This window comes from Calonectris borealis, chromosome 14 (assembly GCF_964195595.1).
Source record: "Calonectris borealis chromosome 14, bCalBor7.hap1.2, whole genome shotgun sequence".
NCBI lineage: Eukaryota > Metazoa > Chordata > Aves > Procellariiformes > Procellariidae > Calonectris > Calonectris borealis.
In genome coordinates, this window is record NC_134325.1 from 14,947,242 (window position 1) to 14,965,222 (window position 17,981).

At 44.2% G+C, this 17,981-nt stretch overlaps 1 protein-coding gene across 1 annotated transcript in view; it reads right to left on the bottom strand.

Moving 5' to 3' along the window:
* Positions 1-17,981, bottom strand: part of BBOX1 (gamma-butyrobetaine hydroxylase 1) — a 43,271-nt gene extending 25,290 nt beyond the window's left edge. Inside the window, exons 1-2 of the mRNA XM_075163289.1 lie at positions 16,159-17,981; positions 14,423-14,537 (exon numbers count right to left, since the gene is read on the bottom strand). Coding sequence (XP_075019390.1) covers positions 14,423-14,537; positions 16,159-16,533 — 490 coding nt within the window. The 5' untranslated portion in view covers positions 16,534-17,981. The remainder of the gene's footprint in view (positions 1-14,422; positions 14,538-16,158) is intronic.

The following is a 17,981-nucleotide window of genomic DNA, read 5'->3' on the forward strand; positions in this document are numbered from 1 at the left end:
CGGGTTACTTGAGGTCAACAATCAGCCCCTGGGGTTACTTGAGGTCAACCTCCCTCTTTGGGGGACCACGCTGGGGTCATCTGAGGTCAACCAATCAGCCCCTGGGGTTACTTGAGGTCAACTTCCCTCTTTTTGGGACCACGCTGGGGTCATCTGAGGTCAATCAATCAGCCCCTGGGGTTACTTGAGGTCAACAGTCAGCCCCTGGGGTTACTTGAGGTCAACCTCCCTCTTTTTGGGACCATGCTGGGGTCATCTGAGGTCACCCAATCAGCCCCCTGGGGTTACTTGAGGTCAACAATCAGCCCCTGGGATTACTTGAGGTCAACCTCCCTCTTTGGGGGACCACGCTGGGGTCATCTGAGGTCACCCAATCAGCCCCTGGGGTTACTTGAGGTCAACAGTCAGCCCCTGGGGTTACTTGAGGTCAACCTCCCTCTTTGGGGACCACGCTGGGGTCATCTGAGGTCAACCAATCAGCCCCTGGGGTTACTTGAGGTCAACAATCAGCCCCTGGGGTTACTTGAGGTCAACCTCCCTCTTTTTGGGACCATGCTGGGGTCATCTGAGGTCACCCAATCAGCCCCTGGGGTTACTTGAGGTCAACAGTCAGCCCCTGGGGTTACTTGAGGTCAACCTCCCTCTTTTTGGGACCATGCTGGGGTCATCTGAGGTCAACCAATCAGCCCCCTGGGGTTACTTGAGGTCAACAATCAGCCCCTGGGGTTACTTGAGGTCAACCTCCCTCTTTGGGGACCATGCTGGGGTCATCTGAGGTCAACCAATCAGCCCCTGGGGTTACTTGAGGTCAACAGTCAGCCCCTGGGGTTACTTGAGGTCAACAATCAGCCCCTGGGGTTACTTGAGGTCAACCTCCCTCTTTGGGGGGGCCACGCTGGGGTCATCTGAGGTCAACCAATCAGCCCCCTGGGGTTACTTGAGGTCAACAGTCAGCCCCTGGGGTTACTTGAGGTCAACCTCCCTCTTTGGGGGGACCATGCTGGGGTCATCTGAGGTCAACCAATCAGCCCCTGGGGTTACTTGAGGTCAACTTCCCTCTTTTTGGGACCACGCTGGGGTCATCTGAGGTCAATCAATCAGCCCCTGGGGTTACTTGAGGTCAACAGTCAGCCCCTGGGGTTACTTGAGGTCAACCTCCCTCTTTGGGGACCACGCTGGGGTCATCTGAGGTCAACCAATCAGCCCCTGGGGTTACTTGAGGTCAACAATCAGCCCCTGGGGTTACTTGAGGTCAACCTCCCTCTTTTTGGGACCATGCTGGGGTCATCTGAGGTCACCCAATTAGCCCCTGGGGTTACTTGAGGTCATCAATCAGCCCCTGGGGTTACTTGAGGTCAACCTCCCTCTTTGGGGACCACGCTGGGGTCATCTGAGGTCACCCAATCAGCCCCCTGGGGTTACTTGAGGTCAACAGTCAGCCCCTGGGGTTACTTGAGGTCAACCTCCCTCTTTTTGGGACCATGCTGGGGTCATCTGAGGTCAACCAATCAGCCCCTGGGGTTACTTGAGGTCAACAGTCAGCCCCTGGGGTTACTTGAGGTCAACAATCAGCCCCTGGGGTTACTTGAGGTCAACCTCCCTCTTTGGGGGCCACGCTGGGGTCATCTGAGGTCAACCAATCAGCCCCCTGGGGTTACTTGAGGTCAACAGTCAGCCCCTGGGGTTACTTGAGGTCAACCTCCCTCTTTGGGGACCACGCTGGGGTCATCTGAGGTCAACCAATCAGCCCCTGGGGTTACTTGAGGTCAACAGTCAGCCCCTGGGGTTACTTGAGGTCAACCTCCCTCTTTTTGGGACCACGCTGGGGTCATCTGAGGTCAACCAATCAGCCCCCTGGGGTTACTTGAGGTCAACAATCAGCCCCTGGGGTTACTTGAGGTCAACCTCCCTCTTTGGGGACCACGCTGGGGTCATCTGAGGTCAACAATCAGCCCCTGGGGTTACTTGAGGTCAAACTCCCTCTTTTTGGGACCATGCTGGGGTCATCTGAGGTCAACCAATCAGCCCGTGGGGTTACTTGAGGTCAACCTCCCTCTTTGGGGACCACGCTGGGGTCATCTGAGGTCACCCAATCAGCCCCTGGGGTTACTTGAGGTCAACCTCCCTCTTTGGGGACCACGCTGGGGTCATCTGAGGTCAACCAATCAGCCCCTGGGGTTACTTGAGGTCAACAATTAGCCTCTAGGGTTACTTGAGGTCAACTTCCCTCTTTGGGGACCATGCTGGGGTCATCTGAGGTCAACCAATCAGCCCCCTGGGGTTACTTGAGGTCAACCTCCCTCTTTGGGGACCACCCTGGAGTCATCTGAGGTCAACCAATCAGTCCGTGGTGTTACTTGTCATCATCCTCCCTCTTTGGTCCACTCGTGGACATCTGATGTCTTCTGCCTTGCGATGGTAGTATTAATATTATTATTTATGCTGGAATTTTTAGTATTTAATATTATTTCCATGCTTTTCAATCAACAACATTTTTCAACGGGAGCTGTGAACAGTGTGAAACTTTTTCCCCCGCTGAAAATGATTTTTTAATTCTTAAGGCTGCCCCTTCTGAAACCAGGGCTGTTTTATTTTAATGGCCAAAGAGAGACGCATATAGGGAACAATGAAGGTTACAACTCTCTGCATGGCTGAGTGCCAAATGGTTATCTCTGCGACTGCAACTGGAGATATCCAGGATGTCCTCAGCGGACAACTATGGAGTTTTCCTCTGTCATCTTGCCATATCAAGATCATGAGTCTTACCCAGATGGCTCAAAATATACATCAGCCATATAGAGTACATTAGAGGAAAATGTTTGACCATTAAATCTTCTGGTAGAGCTTTGTGAAGATGCTTGCTCAATAACCTGAGGCCCGTGGTTTCAGTTTCCCGTGTCCAGGTACATGAAGCGTTTTTCGTCAGAGAGCACAGCTGGAGGAGCTCTCCACCACTGGAGCCGTCTCGCACCTCTCTATACCAGCGTTTCGCTTGCTTGTCACTTGGGTAAACTTTAACCATTTGGGCTGAGGTTTTCCATGGCAGTATCTGCCGAAAATAATTTTGGGAGAGCTTAAATGACAACGAAAACGGATCAAAAGCCTAGACCAGTGAACAATGCCTAGCGTAGCCAAGTCAAAATTTCTACATTGGCTTAGCAGAGAAGTTCCAGTGCTTTCATTCTTTAAGTTGTTCACGTGTTAGGAATGTACATTTGTCGCTCCTGTGAAACTCATCAAGTTTGGCCAATGCTTACAGCTTTGGAAAATATCACCTTGCACATGCGCCACAGATTTTTTTTTCAGTTTGGCAGAGAAATTGTCCAAATATTCGTTTCCCATTGAATATGCTCCAGAGCTTGGGTGAGGGATATAGCAGGACCATTGCAAAACACAGATGAGGAAAGTAATTTCCATGTAAAATCAGCAGATTCACAGGAAACAAGGCCAAATATAGCACCATCTGTGTGCTCCAAAAATTGTGTAATTCTAATCTCCAACATCCGTTCCCCTGGGACTTCTCTTGCCTGTCGATTTCAGAATATTCTGAAGTTTGAAAAGAGATATAACACTAATATGATTATTCTTCCTCAAGTGATGGGACGCGTCACTGTATTCCCCGGACCGAAGTATAACTGAGCATCAGTTCAATATTCATACTTCCCATTAATCCACACATAATTTTGCACAAACTCAGATCATGTTCATATCGTACCAGTAGCATACAAGAGATTTAAAATAAACCCCTACTGATAGAGTCATTTGTCCATGTGGAGAAGCTAGGACAAATCGGGATGCTGCAGGAAGAGCCTCTTTGTTAACCATCTGTTTAAAACTACTCCAGTCAGATATATTTTAAGATTTTCAGAGACATTTGCAAAATCAAACTCATTTCCTTCAATAAAAGGCAGTGCTGTAGCCATTCATTAGTGCAGGCAAAAACACAGAACAACAACTAAATCCTGTGATTCTTTATTTTGGCCTCAGTATTCATAGACCAAGATCACTTTGTTAAAATAATCAAGATTTCCTCCCCCAGTTCTTTCCCCCAGTTTAATCCTGCCAGGACCAGTTTTGCTAGACAACACTCGGACAGATACCGCCTAAGTTTTAATGGCTCCAGTGCATTCAGCCAAGAACTCAAGGGATCAGTAACGTAGACAGAAAGCGAAAAGGCAAGAAATCAATCATGGAGCCCAAAGCACAGCTTCTCACCAGGACACTTTCTGGAGTCTGCCAGTTATTAATGCAGCTAACTTTAATTTAATTTGTCTGCGCTACTGGCAGAGGACACTGGAATCCACCGTTGTGGGTCATGTTTGGTACTTTACAACTACTAGTGATTTTCTTCCGCAGCTGAAAGGATTCTAGAGAAGAACATCCTAAAATACCGCACGGTGTCCCTGGACCACTGAACCCATCCCGGTCTTTCATTTATTTGTTTATTCATGGGGATTTTAAAATAGTACAGGGAGTTTAAAATAGTACAGGGTTTAAAGCCAAGTGAAATGGTTGTCCATGCACCTGAAAGAACGCTGCTGCAGGGACTTGGTAGTGATTTTATTGTTACAAATTGCATTTGTAAGCATTGTTAGTACATTAAAACTGAAATGACTACACGTTTACTAGTGTAAATGAATCTTGGGTCAAGATATAACTTTTATTAAGCTGCCTTGCTAGAAAGCGTCATTGGTAATTGTTTTCTCCCTTGTATTTGCACTGCTGCTTATCTATGTATATTTATGATAGCACATACACACACCACCCATACCGGTAGCTATAATACTGAAAGAGTTGTTAAGAATAAGTGCTACTAAGATTTCCTCAGAAATCGGGTTTTCTATTGTAAAACTCTGTTTTTAATGCTTATAACTTCAGCAAAGTATAATCTTTTGGGCTGACTTTTTTTATGCCAAAGGTTTCCTTATATTGAATTTATGAGTAGAACAGTCAGTCAAAAGCATCAGCTGTATCTTAGAACAAAACCGAGCTCGGGAGTACACCTTTTGCTCAGCAAAGGCTTTAATTCCTCTCATTTTGGTGACTGAGGCAATGTCAGAACACGTTTTGGTGAATCCCTCTCCCCCCCCAAGCTCGTTGAGGTACAAGTCCACGAGGAGACTTGGCCACAGACCTTCCTACACCTTCCCAGCTGCCGGGGCAGCCGCCCCCCGCCGCAGGAGCTGGCCTGTGGATGCAGGGACCCAGGGAGAGAGAGGAGAAGGAGAGGCGAGCTGAGCCGCTCCCGTGCTCTCTGGTAGAGTCTCTCTCTCTAGGCGGGAGCGGCTGCCAGGGAGGAGAAAGAGAAGCATTACCTGGGGCACAGCGCGGGGAAGCCGAGGGGGGGACTGGGTGGTAGAAAGAAGGTGGGTCTGGAGACTGAGTAAAAACTGCCGCTGGCTGCAGAGGAAACTGGAGCCAAGTAAGGGGGGCTGGGGTACCCGCTTGGCAACAAGTTAATAGTTTAGTGATAGCAGGCTGGCACTGGGAGCCGAAAGCAAAGCGAGATTGCTCCAGAAAACACTGAGGCTCTTCTAACAGAACAACCAGACCGCAGACCCTTTTTTCCCCCCTTTTGTATAAACGGCCAGAAACTGCCAGCAGGTGCCTTGGGCTGAGACAGGCTCAGCGACCCCTCTCGTGTCATCTCTGGGGTGAAAACGCTCTGCCCGGGGCGCAGGGCAATTTATTTCCTGAGCAGAAGGCGCCGAGGGCAGGAACGGCCCAGGCCCCGAGGGCCACCAGCCGCCGGGCTCTGCTCAGCCGCACCCCCAGCGCAGCCGCTCCATGGGCCCCTGCCCTGCTCCCACCTCACACACCGACACGTTCACACAGTGTGTTCAATTCTAATTCACAGGAAAATACCATTTTATCGTTGAACAGAGAGCGTGCAAGCCTTTATAACCCCCCACCACAACAGCACTCTGTCCCCTCCACCGAGTCCAGCCGGGCTGGCCGCGGCACCGCGAAGCTCAGAGCTGTCAGCTGCCCTGGCGCGGCTGATTTCAGAAGCAAAATAACCCCGGGGATTGCGATTCCCCAGGCTCTTTGGTAGCAACTTTGGGTCTTACATATTTCAGACTTTTTGTGGGTATTTATAACGGTACATTATCGCAGGACGAGGAAACGAGGTGCGATCTGCTCACTTGATCTGAAGAGCAGTGCTGGGGGCAGATACAAGAGACCATTTGGACAGACACACCTGCCCTTCCAAGTTACTGTAACGCAAGAGATGGATGTGGGGTAATTACTTTCTCCCCTGTACAAAAGACCTATTCCAGATTTACACTCCCTGAATACAACACTGCCTGCCTCCTTGCTCTCTTCTCACTAGTTTCCACTTGTAATATCTCATAATTTGCCAGTTTACTGGTTTGTATGCACAAATAAACACACACACACACGTTCAAACCAAAGACGTTGCACAGTAATGGGTAAACAGGACAAAGATGTTATTTCTTACATTTTTTTGCATACATTTTGCATTGATTCTAGTTTTTTGCAAAACTTAAAAGACTAATGTTTTAAGGCAAGCATTCTCTTAAATGTTGAATTCTTATTCTTACAGTAAAGACATAATTCTTTCCCTTGCTTTTATGTATTTAGTCAGAAGCTGCTTATTCTTAGAGAGTGCACAATAAAGCATGAAACGATTTTATCTATTTCACGGAAGAATTGTTTTGTTTAAATCACATCTAGCTTACTTGGTATTTTAGCTCATATTCAGTTAACTTGTCCAATCATCAATCATAGAGATTACATACTAGAAATGAGACCATAAACATTTGAAAAATGCAGATGGCATCATTTATAAAACACCTACACCTCTCTTTATTCCAACATCCCTCCAACAGACAGGACCAATAAAAAACTATCACGTATTCCAAGCAGCTTCCAGAATGGGAGCTCTGGGGGATTTCGCCAGGTGACTGAGGGACCTGCTGCACTGCAGGGAGATGTGAAGGGCCAGGTTTGGGGATTTTTTCCCTCTCTCTAGATAGAGGTAGCAAGTACAAAGTGCAACGTGCTCATAAAACGGCGAACCCAGACACTACATAGTTACAACATTTTTCAACAGTTGCAAAGTCTGCAAATTTCCAACCGCTAGGATTCCTCTCCCCTTTGGCTGCGGCTGGTTAGAGACTGTCCAAGAAACACAACGTACATACCCAAATATAAGCTATCCACACAGACCATCTTTTACACTCTACCCGGTGTTTCAAAGAAGCTGTAGTATGATTGGCAAGCTGTTGGATTTCACAACATGTTCACAAAATGAAAAAAGCGCAGTCCTTGAGGAGAGATTAATCTCACCTCATTAAATTCCTTTTTGAGACCGCTCCATGGCCTGCTGCTCACTGCTACAGTGTCTTTAACTCAATATACATCCTTTCACACACTTGAAAGATGGGGAAAAAATAAAATATGAACGTTTTCCTTTTCCTCTATTAAAAGTTATGAAATTAAAATAACTTCAGGTATGCTGTGTGAACTGCCAAGAATATCCTTTGAAAGACAAATTTAGGCTTCAGTGTTGGTGCAGGTAAACAACCACGTGAAAACTAATGGAACATTTTACGTTTCAACTTTTCCTTCCTAGTCTTTCTTGTTGCCTTGCTAATAAATATTTTCCTAATCTTCCTTATATAAAACAAGGAGTAGAGCAATATTAGTATTTCGAGGAATATACCAACAGATTTTTCCCCACTTTGGGAAATAAATATATGCACCTGGGATTTAACTGCAGCTCCAGGAGCCTCAGGCTTCCCCGAGTACATGGAGTGTAGAGTCCTCTTGTTCAAATTCCCGATTCCTACTGTGCTTGCTAGAAGTTCCACCTAATACGAGATGCCCCTTCTGCAGCCAACGGACATGGGCTGTGGTGTTGGGTTTCGGGGTGGTTTTGGCTTTTGTTGCAAACAGCTGCTTTGCCACAGCCCTGCAAAACAGCGCGCGCTCAGCATACCCGTCTGGGACTGTCCTTGATTTCGGTATAACAAAGCTGCCAACCCTTAGAGCTGACCTGTGGAGAACATTAAGGAACAACCACCCATCTGGTCTCCCTCCCAACCAGGCCCCCTGCAGCAGAGGCCGTCACATCTCCAACTCTACGGAGCCGAGGGAGACAAAAGCTAACTTTGAAATGTTTCTGTAAGTAACCTGCAAGAGCAATCTTTTCTCTGCGTAAAACCTATCAATGATGTGAATCCCGCTAAGGTACTGGGAATTTACCCTTTCCCAGGCTCTGCAGCGTATTCAGGAGACGTTCAACCTTTACAGTACCGCTCTGATGTGGACATTGCAAAATTTCAAGGAAACCGAACTGTTCACTGATACCCTCCAGGCAGCTACTAAAACTGAGAAATGGTTCAAGGAAAGCAGATTCTTAGGCTTTTTTTTCGATGTTTAGCTATTTTGTATTAAAAAAAACCCAAACCCAAACAAAGAGAGAAAGTGGTAAATATAGTTATATCCTGCCTGGCAAGGCTATAAACTCTGTCCTCGAAGTTCCAGTTCTCTCACAATAATTCACTTCCAGCGACAAGTGCAGCCAGCATCCTTAGTGGTTTGGGTTTGTTTTTCTTTTTAAAGGTGCAGGCTGGTACACAAATACTTATAAATCCTACCTCATGTTTCAGAGAAGAAAGGCTCCGAGTTCCCAGCCCTTCACTGGCGCCTCGATGCAGCCAAGAGCTTGGTCTTTCAGCTACTGCAGGAGTCACCTTTCCCCCGCTGGCATTTGCCGATGTCCTCTGTAATGACACTGGGGTAAACACGCCAAAAGCTGAAAACGCATTGCGTACAGCTCCAGGTATTACTAATTTTGGGAAACGTATGGAACGCAGCACCCAACCCGGGTGGTTATTTTCCCACCTCGCACTCGAACGGCTGCTGAGCTGCAGTGTCCTACAGGAATCCCTGCTGCAACGGCTGTGGATGCTGAAGGAATAAATGGTCTGCAGAGAGTGGCTTGGCTCACGCGCTTTTACTACGTTGCTGCTGGAGACTGAGTACTAGGCTGGATGAACCAGTCACCTGACCCATTAAAGCATTTTTTAAATGTTTTTCCCATTTCTCCTATTTGTCAAGGTCATTTAGAATTGTAACCCTGGTCCTGCAACAGATTTCCAGTCAACCCCTGGGTGGTGTCATCTGCAAATTTAATGTGGCTATTCCTTTCCACCATAGTCATGGATGAAAATAAGGAACAGTATTGCATAAAGCACAGACCTTTGCAAAACCTGTCTTGATATATCATTCTGTTTTGACGGTAAACCATTACAGCTACTCTTCAACTATTTTTTAAAGATGACACATTTCCTTAGCACATTCATGAAAATTTTATGTGCAACAGGGTCAAATGCTTTATGCTAAGAATATGAATGTGACCGTTTTGTTTAATACTAAATATGACAAAAGAAATAATGAAAAACAATCAAAGAACAAACTTGCATACTTAGAGCACAAGCCAAACCACTATCTTTACAGCACTGCATAAATCTTTCAAAATATTAGAAAGGCATAATCTCCATGAACACAAAGAAGCGGAAAAAAATTCTAGAGCCATGATTAAAATAAAGTGATTCATTTGCAGCAATAAATAAAATGGAGAGAAACTTGCAGCATTTAAATCTCAGCTCAAGGCTGTATGCATAATAAATATTTTTACTATTAGCAAAGAGGAAATTGGCTGACAATCATATTGGCTTTCTGCAGTTGACTATCGGATGATTACTTATACCAGGTGCATATAGGAAGTTGCAGAGAGTAGATCATTTTAGCATAGAATTTCCACAGCCTTTTTAATCTTTATGCATCAGCAATTTTTTTTTTTTTTTCAGAGAGGTCTTAGAGCTTAATTCAAATATACCAGTACCAGTTTTAATCCTTCTAGTAGCTCCAATAGATCTGTGGGTCTAATTTTTAACACTTATGTCTGACATACACATGAACTACTTTTAAACAACTCGTATTTGTATAAAAAGCAGTGAAGGGGTTCCTCTCCTGACTGGTCCCAGAGACCATCACAGCCAGGTAAGTACAACAGTAATAGGAGAGAGACAAGTAACAGGTCTACACTAAAATAAGCAGGATTTATAAAGATTTCCTTCTCCTCAGCCCACACAAAAATGTTATATGCTGTCCAATATTTACAATTTGGCCAATTAGCAGGTCCATAATTCTTTGGAAAAGGGACAGGAAAGCATACATCATAAAACCAAAAAAGATCCCGTGATGTGAAGATATTTAAGTTCTTCCACTTAACGATATTTTAAAAAAAAGTATATATGAAAGTCTTAGAAAATTGTGTGCCCCACAGGGCATGTTATTCTCCCATATACCGAATAACAGGAACGTTATTCCCATTTTTATCCACAAAACCCCTTCAGCCTGAAAATCTATCAAGAAGCTGCACTAAACAGGGACTGTTCTCTTCCCCAGAATTTCCCGGTGATAACTGATCCCACTCACATTCTTCATTATTTTATCATGTCAGCACAGTATGTCTTCTCCCACCGCGTAACCACAGTTAATACAGTTTCCATTGTACTACAGTAGAAATCTAAGAATGTAAGCTCTGAAAGCCAAAGGGGTAAGAAAGACAGGAACGAGCCATTAGTGCCTGGGCGGCCTTGGGTCTCCCCTGCACAGCACAGTTGCAGTTGCCAAATTAAAAACCTTTATGTTCACAAATGTAGCTGAACAATTCGTAAGGGAGAAAAACAAAGGTCTTGGAGAATTATTTTGTGTCTTTATTGACCATTTACATCATAGCTAGTAAAACCCCAGATCTATGCGCTTTTCAAAATGGGAAGAATGAACTGCTTTTGAGAGAATTACCAAGTCACTGCCTCTTTTCAATTTCAGAACAATGATTTGGGGAAAAAAAAAAAAGAGAAAAAAAGAATCCCATTTCTTGATCATACCAGGTCAGTCCTAAAAAGCCACCTACATTAGAGTTTGCACAGAAGGAGAGGGAGGCCTTTGCCCAGTTCCTGCAGACCGTGTGTGTGCATCAACAAACACTCGGAATTATTCAGCATTTACTACGCAGCTTGGGACAGTGCTGGTCAAAACCTTCTACACTGGAGTCATGTGGGAAAGAAAGTCTAGACATCATAGATTAGCTTACTTCATCTGAAATTATTTTGTCTACAATGTATATTTTAATGTTTGTTGTAGGAAAAAAATATTTTTGCTGTATTATGAATTATGTATATGGCAGCCTAACCCATGGGGGCAGCTCTTACTAATTACTACTACAGGATAAACTCAAATGATCAAACTCTTTCGGTAAAAAACAACTTTTAGCTTCTTCCTCATAAAGTGATCATCTCTCAGATGTAATAGAGAAACGGAAAGCACCATTGATGCTGTTAACATCCTGATTCAAACTTCGGTGGCGCTGGATATATATCCAATATCATATTATCACATTTTAAAGAATGATCATCATCTGAAACCTTTAACCTTAGAAGTTAAAAACTTAACCTAACCTAAGGTTAAAAATCTTAAGTAGCACCAGGTACCACCTCTGCTGAATCTTCTTCTCCTCCACCCAACAGGAAAACATCATTGTGATATCATTTCATTTTTCCCCCCACGTCCTGTTGTTGGGATGCCAGTCTTGGAAAAGGAGCCTCAGCACATGCAACGCAATTCCAGAGCCCGGATACTGGAAAGCACGTGGCGTACTTGGTGTCTCCCACGAGCTTCCTCTACCACACACAGAATCTGAGTTAGGGAGAGGCTGCACGAGGTGGTAAATCACTCCTGTGACGTTGGTGTGGGAGAACACAAGGAAACAGGAGGGGAAAAAAAAAAAGAGTAACTTTGAGACATGAGAACTGGAGAAGCAGAAGATGGCTCTTTTGCTGCTCTTTGGGAAGTACCTTGTAAGCTGGGCTGAACCGAGCCTCAGCGTACACAAACAGCAGGCTCTGCATACCACACGGGTGGGGTCTGGCACTGGTTTTAAAAGGGGAAACTTGACATATTGCCGTAGAGCTATTTATAGTCACTCTGTTCATGCAGTGAAAATCCAACCTGCTCTTCTTTTTGGGTTTGACACACGCCTGACATCTAATTTTTTGAATCAGAAATTATAATGAAAAAGCATCATAAAAGCAACATGAAAAGCAACCAACCACTTGCAAAAAAAAGAAAAAAAAAAAAAGAAAAGAAAAAAAAAGCCAGAGCTGTGATAATGTCAGCAGTGAAGGTTAACCTCTAAGTACAGCAGTCTGGTGAGCTTGCTCTTATATTTGTTGAGCCAGCACGCAGGGCTGGCATTCCATATCACCGCCCGTAACACTATACTGCTGGGATATGATTAGCTACTTAAGGGCATGCAATTTGCAGTGTGTAACTCCACTGACCAGAAGGAAGCTAATTCTAAACTTACCCCAACACACAATGAGAAACAGGTCTTAAACCAGCCAGCAAGCAAGCTCACAAGCTTTATAACTGCAGCCTTTTTTTTTGCAACTGAAACCTGAGAAAAGCTGGGAGAAGTTATCCATCATAATGAGCCAGATCTTCCCCGGGAATATGAGGAAGAGCAGAATGACACTACTGAACAAAGCCAAAGTTATCGCAGGCCCTTATTTAGTGTAACTTTTATAAATATATTTCTTCAGATCTACCATGGAAAACAGAATTTGCAAAAGCATTGCCCAAAGAATAAAAGGTATCTTTGGTGTACATTTTACCTGGACGGCTCCACTGGAGAAGAGCAGTGGCAGAGGGGAGAACTGGCCTCCAAAACAAGCGTTGTCTTTAGATGCTGAGAGCGAGCACTGTGTAAATGTGTGCGTTCGAAGGCAAACCACACTTCAAAATGGGGGGAAAAAGTAGCATTACATCTGAAATACCAAAATCTCAGTTTGCTAATAAACATAATCGGAGATCTAAACTAATTTGCCTGGACCTTAATTAGAGCAACGTTCAATTTACACTGATCCCCCCAAAGGCTACCAAACACCTTGCTAGCTTCCACAGCATCTTCATTTTTCCAAATAAAAATCCTTACTACCTGAGCAAACAAGTCTAGTTTCCCTGAATGTGGTTTGCATCTTCATCACGTTCATTCTGGGAACATGCCCAAGCCTCCAAAACAGTAAACAGTGTAGTTTAGTCTTGCCAAAGCTGAAGTAGACGGGAACTTTTCTACCACTGGGGGAAAAAAGTTCCATTCTGAACTATGAAGAGTCTGTTACCTGATCCACTGAAATGAACGGAAATATTACTCATCACTTAAGTTTTAAGCCAGATATAAATGGCTGAAACTTAAGAACTGACTTTTGTTTAGGAGAACGGGTGCTAGGAGCTAAGGAATATTTGACCTGCAGAAACTGGGAAAGATCACTGGCCCCTTCAGTTGTCCCTAAAGTGCCAAACAAAGCTCAGATGCAGGAGATACCTAGGGCCACATATTTTCCCATTTCTCATCTTTCAGGGGAGAAAAACAAACAAACAAACAAACTTTCTTTTCTTTGTTAGAATAAAAAACACCCCAAAAAAGGAGCATAAACCAATCGCTGATTTGCCTTTTGCTGAGCTCTGCGGAAACCGATACCTGGATCTGAGTTTCACACCATCAGCCTGCCCCTCGTTTCTTTTTTCTGAAGTAATATCCTGTTTTAACGGATACCATCTTAACTCTGAATACAGATCCACAACTTTCTGCAACAGCGGATCTCACAGGAGCACAGTCAAGAGCAACAGCAGAAATCTTGCAAGTTTTCACACCTTTCATGCTCACGATCTGAAAGGCTGCCAAAGAAACGATGATGTGCACCACGACAAACCTAGTGGGTTTATAATTATTCACTCAAACGGGTGAATGTTTGTACTGGGTAAATGTTACACTGCCAGTTGCACAAAACACTCCATGACCAAAAGACAGTCAACTACTGCAGTGAGTATGGGACGCAGAGCAAACACAACCTGAACTTCAGCACTAGACACTGCTGTGCTACCGTTACTTTTTAACAGAAGGCCATGGAAAGGGAAAATTTTTTATTTCGGTTATAAGTCCCTTGCAATTCTAAATAATCTTTCTAAAAATAAACATTTAAATAATTTAAACAGCACACACACTTGCGTTGTCACATAGATCGCTGCTGGTCCACAAGGCTCATTTTTGAGACCTACTAACCCTTTCTGGAAAGAAAAGGCTTTTAGGAAAGTAAATGCAGCCCAACCAGTTGAACTCCTCTCAGGTCCAGAGGTTGGAAGAGGGAAAGGGTAACCACGGGCTCCTGCTGCGCACGCACAGCCTGGCACTCAGCACCAAGAGCGGTTGCCACTGCTCCAGCTGGGTAGACCTGGTCCTCACACAGGGACCTCTAGCCGGGACTGTGGGTGCCAGGCCCCTTGCATTTGAAACAAGCATGACAGATGTGCTTTTAATTCCTACCTGGCAAAAATAAATCTTCTCGCATTTCTGCTCTGGCTTCTTCAGAGAAGCATCGTTTTTTCAACCACTCAGCTTCATATTCGCTTGCGTGTTCATCGGGCCATGTAATAGAGATCTTCCAACATAAAACGAAAGATAATTTTAGAACAAAAAAAAATTCAAAAAACACCACCTAGAACAACCAAAATACCCCTTAGAAATTGCAGAAATTGTAATATTTAGATCAATAATATCACAAATAAGCTCTCCCTGGAGCATAATAGCAAACAAGTAATGAAAACCCAACCTGAACATCACCCAAATTCTGACACCTTATTTATAAATGGTCATTTCCACATGAATCCATGACCTAATTTGCTGTTTTGTGTGGGCTGCTTTCACTGTGGGAGCTGCACTTAGCAGAAAGAGGAGAATCACAGAAGCTGGCAAATATCACTGGGGAGAGTGCTTCACCACAGCTCAGAAGAGAGCAAAAATATCTTCCAAAACACTGACAGCTTGTTAAAAAAGAAAAAGTACAAGGAAGACAGGCAAAAAAGAAATGCTAGGAGAGCAATCCCTCTCCTAGTTTTGAAGTCTTCCCTCTTTTAAATACATTTTAAAAAGGTGGTTTTTTTAATTTCTGAAAAAACCATGGAAAGCAAGCATATGGCTTTGCTTGTCATGAACCGAAAGGGCTCAGTGCCGCACACCCCCTCAGCTGAATTCTCAAGGATGTTGAGTAGGTATCGATTCCCATTTCACATAATTCCGCTCATTCACATGACAGTAAAACACCAGTATCAGCTCAGGATTGGTGCTGTGCTTTCGTCAGTTCCTGAGTATAAGCGGAAGCAGACAATCCCTCTGCTATCATAATACATTGGCCTATTCAAAGCATGAATTTACACGACATTAATTTCGGTAACAAACAATCAGCTTGGGAGCCCAGAATTCCCCAGCTGCTACAGGGTTGACTGCTGCATCTTTAACATGTTTAAAACATCTTTAAGTGTAAAATGAAGGAATAAGTTTGCATATCAAAGGAGCCACGTACTGCTTTTAATAAAACCTATAAAATCTACATGATTCATTAGGTTTTTATACGGCAGGAAAGATTAAAATTCATAGGGAGGGCAGTTTCTGTCCTCTCTTGCCCAATAGCCTCCTCTTTTTCATGAGCAAATGTTACTGTAGATAGGTAGATACAGATATAGGCACAGCCACTAGGCCAGCTCTGAGTATCGGGTTCAACTTTGGTTCGAGTGCTTGCTCTAAGGTGAAGTCTTTTGCACGTTAGAAATTAGCTAGTAAACTAATATTTTTGTTATGGATTAAGGTCATCATCGCTTTGCTATTTGTTTTTCTGATTTTCAAGCCATTTACTTATAGAATAAAGAGGGAAAAAAGTGTAAGTGTAATTAAATGTGCGGGGAATGCCTACATTTTCTTTTAAACAGCTGGTGATGAAGAAAGATACAGCAGAATTTTAAAAAGCACAACTATATTTTAAAAACCTAAGCCTGGGTTTCTGCGGCCTCTGCATAACATCTATAAAGTGAAGTTTCATATAAAAGTGGGAAGATCTGAGCTCCCCAAAACGCAATTATTCCTAAAACCTTTGCAAATACACGGTAGGTTTTGTGGATAAACAAATTGGGATTAAAGTATAAGCTGGGACTGCCTCTAATTTACAGATTAACAAGCATCGTTAGACAAGTTTCACGAGAGGGCGAACGAAGGTTTGCCTCAAATACCTTTCTCCGATCTGCCCGCGCGACGTCCTTCACCACGATGTTGACGTCCAGGTCCTGGAAGAGCAGCCTGCGCGCCCCGGCCGAGCGCAGGAAGCAGCGCGGACACTGGCAGTTGTCCCGCAGCCAGACGCAGGGGTAGCGGCTCTCGCTCCCGTCCTCCCACTCCACGCGGACGAAATGTCCCGCGTCCAAAGCTTCCACCTTCTGTATGCCCGGGTTCATGCTGAGGCGCCGGGCGGCACGGACCCCCGGGGCGGCGCGGTGCCGAGCGGTCCCGGCCAGCAGGCTCCGGCCCCTCTGCGCCGGCGGCCCGCAGCACGCCCTGCCTCCGCGGACTTCGGCCCTCGGCAGGACCTTAGCCACCGCCCTCCACATTTTGGCTTCTTTAAAGAAATCGTCGGAGGGAGAACGCCTTCGTGGAGTTCCTGAAACACCATGAAGAGCAGTTTGTGGCTGAAGGAGTCAGTATAGCAGAAAGACCCTTCTAAGGTGATTTCCCCTCCCTTCCTCCTGCCTAAACCTTTAGGAACATTCACTATCTGTTGCTTACATTTTTTGAGGTGCAGAGGGTGTATTCAGACCCATCTATTAAAAAATTCCTTAGCTTAGCAGGGCTTCAGTTTGATTCATCATCTCGGCCATCTTTTGTTTCTGCCGTCAGTTCAATGTGTATCACACAAACAGTCTCTTTTAAAAAAACACCTCGGGACGAGTCCCACAAATCAAAAGCAGGAGCTACTATCCACCGTGTTCAAAAGCTAAAGCTTTAAAGTACACATACCTTAATTGCTGCTGCGGCTACTATGGCAAAGAGAACACGGAATCCATCTCTTGTAAACATGACTTTAGCTACAGCAACGGAGCTCTGCAAGAGCTCCTTTCTCCTTTCACAGTTGGACTGCTTTCTATAGATATACTCTTTTGTTTAAAGCTAGCTGCATACTGTACCGCAGAAAGATGTTGCATCCAAATCTTAAATTAGAAAAGAAGTTCTGGTCTAATGTTTTTCTTATTCAGAAAAAAATCTTGAGCTCCCCCTGAAACAATAAATCATTACATATATTTTCAGTAGAGTGCTTAATCATTTCAAATATTGCATATTTATTCAGTACCTTTTTCTGTTGTTTTTGTTCTTAAGCTCACAGGGCAAAATATTGATGCCCTGCCAGGACCAAAGTCTCCCCAGTTGTCTTTGCACAGGAGAAACCTCACTGGTTTCAGTATTTTGACTCACTGAGACCTACTGGAGTTGTCAGAAGGTTTTTTTTAATTTTTTCCTTCGCTACAAGTTAGAACTAGGTTGTACAGGACCCTTGGGTCTCCTTTTGTTTTTATTTCATTTGATTGAGTATAGCAAATCAGAATATTGATTTCTCCTTTCTCTTGTTTGCACACAATACTCCCATCGGAACCCAGTAATTACCGACTTGCAACGCACTCCAAGCCGCAGCTAGTTTTGTGCATACAGACTTAAACCTCTTTTATATCCAGATTGAATATCTTTTCTTTTATATATATATATATATGTACACAAATGTACATACGTAAATATATATGCGTGTATGTTCACCTTAATTCCAAAGCATTATTCAAGTAACCCAATTTTCCTCCTAACTGTAAAAATATTTACACCACAAGACTGGCTGCAGTCTCCTTCTGAGATTTCTCGGACAAAGTTTTATTCTGTATGACTGCAGAGATGTGGTATGTTTTAGGGATTTTAACATGTGATAATTGGATACTTATTCCAATCTCCTTGAAACAAAAGACAAGTACGGGAACACAATGAAGGTTTCCAATATACTGAAACTTTAGAATATCTG